The sequence below is a fragment of the Manacus vitellinus genome, unplaced genomic scaffold, assembly GCF_001715985.3.
Source record: "Manacus vitellinus isolate BGI_N305 unplaced genomic scaffold, ASM171598v3 scaffold_41_pilon, whole genome shotgun sequence".
In the NCBI taxonomy this organism is placed as follows: domain Eukaryota; kingdom Metazoa; phylum Chordata; class Aves; order Passeriformes; family Pipridae; genus Manacus; species Manacus vitellinus.
In genome coordinates this window covers 3,841,132-3,850,912 of record NW_021940545.1, presented here as the reverse complement: position 1 = coordinate 3,850,912, position 9,781 = coordinate 3,841,132, and the positions used below count along the sequence as shown (strand labels likewise).

At 47.6% G+C, this 9,781-nt stretch overlaps 1 protein-coding gene across 1 annotated transcript in view; it reads right to left on the bottom strand.

Annotated features, from left to right (window-relative positions):
• Positions 1-2,385: 2,385 nt before the first annotated feature.
• Positions 2,386-9,781, bottom strand: part of CLMP (CXADR like membrane protein) — a 42,095-nt gene continuing 34,699 nt past the window's right edge. Inside the window, exons 4-6 of the mRNA XM_029962060.1 lie at positions 9,477-9,599; positions 7,799-7,940; positions 2,386-5,954 (exon numbers count right to left, since the gene is read on the bottom strand). Of these exons, the coding sequence (XP_029817920.1) occupies positions 5,660-5,954; positions 7,799-7,940; positions 9,477-9,599 (560 nt within the window). The 3' untranslated portion in view covers positions 2,386-5,659. The remainder of the gene's footprint in view (positions 5,955-7,798; positions 7,941-9,476; positions 9,600-9,781) is intronic.

Genomic DNA, 9,781 nt, shown 5'->3' with positions numbered 1-9,781 from the left:
GGTGACGACCCCCGGGGGCGGGGACAGGGAAGGGGCGGCAGCCAATCGGCGCGCGGCGCGCCCGGGTTTCGTTTGCATATTTCGCAACGGGGCCAATGGGAGCGCGGGCATGGAGGGTGATTTGCATAGAGGGAGAGCGGAAAGGGGGGGGGACGAGAAGATGGCGGCGCCATGAGGGGCAGGGACCACAGAGGTCCTGTGGGGTTAATGAGCGTTAATAATTAAGAGATCCTGTGCCCCCGGGATCCCGCTGTGCCCTCAGAATTCCCTCCTGCCCCCCCCGGGAATGGCGGCATTTCCCGTTGCTGTGCTCGCAGCCCCTCCCCACAGCCTTCCCCGCAGTGTGTGCTCACTGATCTCCCCGGTACAATAATCACCGTCCTCCATGTTCCCTTCAACAAGGCTCCCGGATTTATCCCCGCGCCCTCTTTCTCTCCCAGGAAACCACGTTTGTGGTGGTTTAGGGTGACACGGGATTTTTCCACAGAGCAAAATCCACCTCAGCGTCTCCCTGCTCCATAATCCATCCCAACTGTCCTTATCCATCAGCAGCTCCAAAGCAAGCCAAGGCACAGGGTGTTCCCCCACATTGGCACGTCTCTGCTGCTCACTTGCAGCTCCCAGCAGGGATTATTTCTGTGGAAATCATGGAAATAATGTGGAAAGCAGGCTGTCCCACATCCCTTGGGATCCGGGGAGCACGTGGACACCACAAACACTGGGATGGTCCCAGCACCTGAGGCTGGAGCAGAGGTCAGGAATCACCTGAGGTCAGGCTGAGGACTCAGTCCAGTGTTTACACGGCATAAAGGGCAAGTGGAAAAGTCAGGGAGTCACCAGGAGGAGGGAACACAAGATAAGAGCTCTCAGCGTGAACCCTGACCGGGTACACCTCACCCTGTCCAGAGCACACCCTGCTCCCATATTACACCAGAGATGCTCCTCGGTGTAACTCACACTCAACACTCCACACACAGGTGCAGTGCTGTTAGCCTTTGGAGGTTTTTTTTGTTTGTAAATCATCAGCAGAATTCCAGTAGGACCTAAGAATAGCAGCACCTGCACCTCGAAATTCCACAGTGACATTTAGATGTGCAACCACACTTGGCAGAGCAGAGTGATAGCAAGTGAAGGGAGCCTGGAACAGCAGTGAGTCAGTGCAGGGAGGAGGGCAAATGACTCATTACATTAGGAATTAAAGGCTGTTAACCAACTGGACCAAAGTAGCTCATTTACTGTGTATCAGAAAAATTAAGGCTTGGCAGGCTGGACACTGTTAAGTATTTTGTGTAGAGTTTCTTCAAATTACTGATTCCAGTTATTTCTGGACATGAATTTAGTATGTTAGGGATCAAGCACTGCTTCTCCTTTAAGAGTTTAAAACAGAATTGGGAGGAGAATAGAGATTATCAAAGACATTCCTCCTGCTCACAGCAGCAACATTTATTTATACAACACTTGCATCTGCACTCCCTGGCTGAAGTTTGAAAATCACACATTTGCAAGGCCATCCCTTCCCTCTCCCACCACATTCTCCCCCTCCAGTGTGTCAGTACAAACGGATCCAGGTTAAAAATAACCCCAGATTCCTGATACTGTACAAAAGTATGCAACTGCTCCACTCTGAAAATCCCTAATCAGGATTTTTAATGTCACCAACTCCAGTGGGAGCCAGTGACAGCGTTTTCTCATGAATCAGGGACAGCCAGGACACACCTATGAGTCCACTGCGTTGTTTTAAATCCTGTCTGGTTATGTTGCAATTTTTACTCCCAGATTTCAGTAAGGAGCACTGCTGATGTGGGGAGACCTCTGCAAAACACCCTCGGGGAGAGGAGGCTGAGAGAAATCAAGCACAATGACGTTTAATTCCCCTTAAAATCCCACCTCCAGCTTCAACACTGGAGATTCCTGTTGGCTGCCTCAAACTGTTCATCTGCAGAGAAGATCTGAACTGTCTGAGCACGGGTCAGGTGGTTGCTCCAGGTTTCTTTGTCACCTCACAGCCTGTGAGATCAGTGAAACACTGGCTGGTTCAGCAGTAAGGTCACAGGAGTGGGAGGATAATGTCACCAGGGTTTATATCTGTGCTGGCACTATTTCCCACCTCCATCCTCAGCCAGAATATCTCAGGTGGAAGAGCTCCATGGAAGACAAAACACTGTTCACTCTGTACACCCAAGGTCTCACACATTTCATACTGTGGCCTGTAATTTAGACTGAAAAATACTCAGGAAAACACCCAGCTTCTCCATGTTTCCATGCAAATATGCAAATAGTCCTCATTGGCTTAAAAATGGTATTTTTAACTCTGTATTTTTTCCCTTGGATTCAGCTTGACAACCTGTAACACATCACACCACAGAAGATGGAGCACTGTGCAAGTTGAGTTGAGCTGCAGCACTTTAGCTGCAGCACCTTTATTTATAAAACAACCAAACAAAAAAAAAATTATGAAATCATTGATTCAAAGGAATCAATAATAAATATTTGCTTTCCTCTGAGCTGTTCGGACACAGTACAAGTACACCAATTATAGCAGGTAGAAGAGATGGAAGCTTAGTTCAGCTGCTGAGAAACAAAAAGAAAGCTACATAACATGGTCTGCATTTAATCACACAAGTAATAACTGGTATATGACAGTAAATGCTTTAATACACTATTTTACAAAGAGTTTGGCTTATGGTTCATTTGCTTCCCTTGTGCAACTCCTGAAAATAGAATACCTTTGGAATGATCTCTTTCTCCTGTTCCCTTTGAGTAATAAATTTTCCCTCTGGGTTTCCTGCTGGCAGCAGAAGTGCAGCACTGACTTTGTGTTCCCCTGGGAGATCTCTGATGTGGGGGCTGGAAAGCACCTCAGTGTCTCAGAGTTAGTGATTTTAAATCACTGTGGTGCCCACGTTCCCTAAGCAGGGCCACACACCTTTGTTGCATGGCAGGAGAGGGGCTTTTTCTGGCAGGGTTTCTATGCAGATACCTGGAAAGCAGGTACCTGAACTGCTTCCCAACAGGGCTTGGAACAGCCAGGAATGATCACACATTCCAGGCTTCAGCCATTCCTCCAGCTGACCTTCACCAAAAGGCTCATAAACCTCTCAGTCCCTGCAGTCACTCATAGGGCAAGGAGTGACTTCTCTGCTCCAGGAGGGTTGGGACACCAGGAGAGGGTTGCCTCAGCTGATCTGTCCTGCAGCTAATTCCCAAAGGCCTCCAGAAACTCTGCCAGGAGCAGGCTGTGCATTCTCCGAGCCTCCAGGCTGCAGACAGAGGATCCTCCTCCCTAATAATTACAAGTCTGGCCCGTGACTCAAAGCCAGCCTTTGGTTCTCAGGCTGGGACCAGCTGAGCTGTTGGAATTGTCCCCCTCAGTTTGTGCTGAGGAGCTCCTGCTTGCCCAGGCAGGAGAGAAGCACTCAGGGGTTTGTGTGCACAGAGTGAGGATCCTCAGCTGCAGCACAGCTGACATGAAGCACAATAGGCAGCCACAGGAGAAGCCCCAAACTGCTTCAGCCATCCTGTTCCTGCTCTTGGGATTCCCCCAGGGCTCAGGAAAAGAGCAACTGCACAGGAATCACAGGCACTTACAGCTGCTGCAGCAAACAGCTGATCAGGAATGTGCTCCTGGAGCCGCCAGGGAAGCTCTCTGGGTAAAATGACAGAGGATCCAACACCAGGATCCAACACCATGGGAGCAGCAGCTTATCAAACACCTCACACCAGCTCTCCTTTGCTTCAACCCGTGACTCAGGATTGTCTTCCCTGCACAACATCAGCACTTTGTCCTGCCAAGGGTTGACTCAGGGGTAGAGAAAGCGAGTGAAATTTTGGTACATCTGATGAAAATGGGTGACTACTCCTAGGAAAAGAGTTTCTCATATAATATAGGGGAAGTTTGAAATCTATTTCCCATATGGAAGCAGCCCAAGCAGGGCTTGGCTTTGATCAGGTTGTTTAAGATCTCAAGTGAGGAAGTTATAATTCCAACCCTCAGTCAAAAAAGGAGATAAATTACAGTCCTGGAGTGAAAGAATTATAGATCTGTGGTTTTTCTGTGCAGGTCCATCTTCTATAGACTCACCCCACAAATTGAAGAAAACCTTCCCTCCCCTCAAATGGAAAAAAAAAAAAATCCACCCTCTTTTTTTTTTTTTAACAGAAAATCATCAGTCCAGGAATACAGGAGTCTAAAACCTACAAGCTCAGTGTCTTGTGTGTAGCAGTGGTCAGAGCCAAGTCCTTCAGAGGAAAATACAAATGACAGAACTCTGCATCTGTCTCCCATCCTTTCCTATTGGCCTTCAACTTGAAGTGTAAGACTTTATATTCCTTGCAAATGTTTAGTCTGGTTAATCACAAAAAATATTCTTTACATTTCTTGCAGTTTTTAAAGAACCTTGCTAAAGGTCTAAGCCTCAGCTATAGCATGTGGCCCAGCATTTGGTGTAGGAATGGGACAATGCACACAAATATCTCCTAGTGGAAGCAGCATTGTGCTGGTTTACCTGTCCCAGGTGTGTTTTCCTCATGTCCTTCAGTCTTACCTGGAGGCCACCTCAAGAGTGCTGTTGGTTCAGGCTTGGGAAGAGCTCTCCATAAGGCTTCTCCAGCACAGCTCACCCCAAAACTGGGGAACTCACCACCTGCCAAGGACAAATATCTTCCAAATGCTTCATCCAGGCTTTTTGGTAGATTGGTGGCCCTCCCCTTCTGAGGAACTGCCTCCTTTCTGGATTCAGGGCCCAGTTCTCATGTCACTAAGGCTCATTAGCCACAGACCCCATTCCAGAGGGGTTTCTGTGGCTTTGCAGTGCTGGCCATGAAAGCAGAGCAGGCTCCAGGCCGTGTCTCTGGGTGCACCAGTAAGTTTATTCTGGCGATTAAAGCACCTCTGTTTTCTTGACATAAAAGGTCCTTTCTCTTTCATACAGAGTTCAGTTCAGACACTTGCCTTAATACTGCATCTCCTGACCTGTTGGAGTGATCCTTTCATTTCCACTTCAGTTCCAGCCTCCAAAAGCATTTCACTAGAAGACTGAATGGAGAAAACATGAAGCACCTTCAGTCCCCTTTGAGGCTGGACACCAGCCTGCCCTCAAAATCTTCAGGTGAGACCATGCATCTTTGAGAAAGTTCTCCAAAACCAGTACAAGAGACTCCTCCCTCCCCACAAAACCTCCCTCTGGCACATTATGCATCTTTATGTCTCTGTTGATCCCTTTTAAAAAATCCTGAGGTTTGGTTTCTTTTCACCTGCCCAGCGCTTTGCTGTTGCAGTTTTTAAATGCTCAGTGTTCCATTTCCAAAAAAAAAACAAAAACAAACAATAAGAGATAATTTAAAAAGAAGCTCCCATTTCCCTCAAGTGGCTCCCTTTTCCCTCAAATGGCTCCTTTTTCCCCTCAAATGGCTCCTTTTTCCATCAAATGTATCTTTCTTCAATAAAAGAAAATCCCGTATCGGAACTTCAATAAAAGAAAATCCTGTATCATAACCTCAGTGCTGGAAGATGGAGAGTTAAGTGGGAGGGCTTCTTGTGGTGTGAATAATCACGAGTGATTAAAATGAAGCTGACCAGGAAGATAATTAGCTAATCTAACAACTCCTACGTGGCTGGTGGTGTGTGAAGTGTTTCTGGGCGGCAGGAGCCTCCCGGGGGTCACACGGTCTGGAAGGCCCGGCTCTGGGCAGGCACCATCACCAGCGTGGCTCCCATTTTCACCAGGTTGTTGTAGTCGACCTTCTTTGGCTCCGTCTCCTTGCCTTCCATCTCCCTCTGGCTGTACTGGGGAGGGGTGAGGTGAGGGGTGGCTTCCGTGGACAAAGTCCGCTGGCTGCGGGAGGCACTGTTGGCTGTGGACCTGGTGGAGGAGGAACCTGAGCGGGAGCTCCTGGAGCCAGAGGAGGAGGAGCTGGGCTTGACCAGATGGGCCTTGGGTGCCTCTGCGTCTTCTCTGCAACCAAACAGATGGCAGGGGCTCAAACACCACTTCCTCATTTCTCCACTGCCATAAGCAGTGGCTCCCTGAAGCTGCAAATCACCAGGGAGTGTCTATCCAGGAATAATTCCTGTTATCTGCTTTCTGAATTCTGTGCTCTGTAACTTGGTGGACTGAACCCCCTATTGCCCTGCAGGGCTGCTGGTCAAACAGGTTTGGGATAAACACACACAGCTCTGTGTGTGGAACAAATAACAAATACCAAGTGTCACTGCAAACAGCTCAGATAGAACTGTCTGCTCTGTAATCCTGACTCATAATGAGAAATGGCCTGGGCAAGACTAGCTGAAACCAGTTCTTCCACTTAAAATAACCTGCGGGTAGAGAAAGAAGTGCAAGAACTGGGTCCTGAGAGAAAGAGAGAGAGGATGTAACAGTCAGGCGTGAAAAGGTGATACAAGAGGGTGAGGCTCCAACTGAAAATTCATGCAAGGTGAGAAAGCAAAGAAAGCAGGAAAAAGGGAAGGGAAGGAATCAGCAGAGGCTGCTTTCAGGCTGGCAACCTGAGTGTGAGGCAGAGGAATCAGCTGCTAAGGGATTACAGAGATGTCATATGAGGGCAGTCATACAAATAGACACAGAGATGGATCAAGGCACGGGGGTTGTTTCTTCCAGGGCGGGAGCAGCTAAAACTCCTTCCTGGAAATAGATCTTTCCAGTGCTTTCCTTCCTGAGGGGTTTAGGCTGGGTTGGCTGGAGACCAATCTCTGCTTAGGGGAGTTAAGGGGCAGGCCTGGAACAGATGAGCTCCAAGAACATGTGTCAGCATTGCCGGGGTGAGGGTGTCCCCTCACAGACAGCTCAAGGATTGCTCACCCAGGCTAAATCCAGAGCACAGTTGTTCAGAAGGCTCAAGGGAGGCTGAGAGAACCTGCCAGTCTTGGAGCATTCCCAATAAAAACTGCGATTGAAAAGGAGGAAGGAGAAGGAGAGAGAAGGAGAAGGAAGGAGAAGGAGAAGGAAGGAGAAGGAGAAAGAAGGAGACAGAAAAGGAGGAAAAAGAAGGTGAAGGAGAAGGAGAAAGAGAAAGAAAGAAAAAGAAAGAAGGAGAAAGAAAGAAAGAGAAAGAAGAAGGAGAAGGAGAAGGAGAAGGAGGAGAAGGAGAAAGAAAGAGAAAGGAGGAGAAAAAGAAATAAGGAGAAAGAGAAAGAAGGAGAAAGAGGGAGAAAGAGAAGGATAAAGAAGGCGAAAGAGAAGGATAAAGAAGGAGAAAGAGAAGGATAAAGAAGGAGAAAGATAAAGGAGAAAGAGAAGGATAAAGAAGGAGAAAGAGAAGGATAAAGAAGGAGAAAGATAAAGGAGAAAGAGAAGGATAAAGAAGGAGAAAGAGAAGGATAAAGAAGGAGAAAGATAAAGGAGAAAGAGAAGAATAAAGAAGGAGAAAGAGAAGGATAAAGAAGGAGAAAGAGAAAGGAGAAAGGAGAAGGAGAAAAAAAGGAGAACTAAAACCCCCCAAACCCTCTCAGAGCCACAGTGGGCAAGTGGGTTGGATTTAACAGCGTAAAAGATTATGCAAATGCTTTAAAATGCTGAAATTGCAAATGTGAGAGAGAGTTTTATGCTGATTTGCCCTGGGGGTGTGGGGGGGAAGTTTAATCTGATTTTCTGGAAAGTCTTCACAGAGATTCTCACAAGTGAAGAAATTTGTCAGTGCTATTTCACAGAGACTTTAAAAGCTATTTAGAACAAACTTTGGGAACACTTATCCCTACTTACAGCGACTTAAATCTTTACTGCAAAGATGTGTGAAACTGCGAGGAGGGAGCGTGGGAGGTGGGGGATTAAGTGCAAGGCGTTACCTGATTTCATTTGGTGCCTCCTCTTCCTCATATCTCTTCTTTTCTTTCCTCCTTATCGTCAGCCTCACCACCAGGAGGAGGAGGGAGAGTCCCACCACCACCCCACACGCTGCCCCGGCGATCATGCCGATGTTTTGGGCATCTGTTGTCCGGAAAACAGATGGATTAGTTGATAAATTCTCACTGGAGTTGCGCGGTCAGGTTCTAGTCGCCACTACAACTTACAGCACCGGTATAAATCAGCCCAGAACGTGCCAGTTTGTTTATTTAGGTGTGTCTCCACACAGAAGTGGAACCAGTTTATCTCCAGGCACCGTCGCTGAAGCTGAGCTGGGGGGTGAGAAAAGCTCTGGAAGGGTGGGATCACAAGTGCTCTGCCTTCAGCTGTGGGTCAGAGCGAAACGAGGAGGAAAAATCCTCCCCTCTGAGCACAGAGCCACCGAAAGCACAGACATGTGAGACACGGCACCGAGCAGGTTCCTGGGGGCACGAGAGTGTTTGAACTGCGAATATTTCCCCGTGAGGATTCTTTTTTTCTCCCTTCAACTGACCCTGAAGTGATTACAACCCCTTTTCCAGAAAGAATTATTTAATCATGGGGGAAAAAAGTGACTCGAGCTGGGTCAGAGAGAGGAAGAAAGAGGGAGAAAGAAAAGAGCATCCTGTGCGTGGCATTTTCCCTCCAAACCAGAAAAGATGAGACATTTCCCAGCGATTACTGGCCCTTGGTTGGTACTTTATGACAACTTCTGGTCGGTTGGGCCGGGCTTGGCTAAAAGTTGTTTCCCTAAGGCTCGTCCCTACGGAGGGTTTTGCAAACCCGAGTGAGGTTTTAAACCAATTCAGTTCAATTGGCATAAAAGCTGCCCGGACGCTTTTACTTCAGATGCCTGAGGCAAACCGGTTTTCCTTGCTGCGTGACCGTATTCCAGTTATTTCAGGCTTGGCCGGGCAGAAAAAGTTCCAAAAGCTGTGGAATCTCCAAGAAGAGACCTCGCCATTAGCAGTCTTTTATCACAGCAGTTCCAGCTCCTGCTGATCTCCTTTGAGAGCTGCTAAACTCCATTGTTTGGATTTTTAGGTGCTAAACTCCACCCTTTTCCTGGCATGAATATGCAAAGGACGCTCCACCCTTGATGGGTTTTATCAGGCAGAACACAGATTTTAACTTCTGGTGCTCCGGACAGAATTTATTAAATTTGGATTAAAACCAAAATGCCAACAGTTGCTCCACGTTACAGTGTGTCACAATCAGCTCTTCCAGCTGTCTTTAGATAGTTCAGTGTCCTGAGTGCAACAGATAAATAATTTGGAATCGAATTGATGGAACATCCACAGAAGGAGTTTATACCTGAGAACAATATGCAGCCACTCCAGCCAGAAGTACCTCAAAAGCTGCAGACTCTGGAACCTTTTACTCACAGTTTTCCCTCCTTTTATGCCATTAGTCATTCTGAAAATCAACATTTCTAACAGACCGAAAAATCTGAGCCCAAATGATGTTTTAGTCACTTTAGGTTGTGATGTTTTTTGTCACTGTAGGTTACACAGAGGGCTGCTGTGCAAACCCTAACTGCAATAAATAAGTATAAATAAGAACTGTTTTATGGGATTAAAGTACAAAAGGGCAAAGGTGTGTGAACCACGTGTGTGAACCCCAGTTTGCAGCAGTACTTACGCTGCACTGTCACCTGCACAGCACAGCTCTCCTGCCCAGCCTCGTTGGTGGCCACACACTGGTACAACCCCGTGCTCATCTGGGTGAGGTTCTTCAGCAGGACTTGCCCAGGATTAGAAATGTCTGAAACAGGAGAAAACACCACTGGGATTAATCAATGCTCCCAGAGTTCTGGGAACTGCCCCGACTCACTGACCCTGGGATTGAGGAACAAGGCTGGGGAAGGGACTTGAGCACAAGTCCTATGAGGAGAGGCTGAGGGAGCTGGGGCTGTTCAGCCTGGAGAAGAGGAGGCTCAGGGGAGA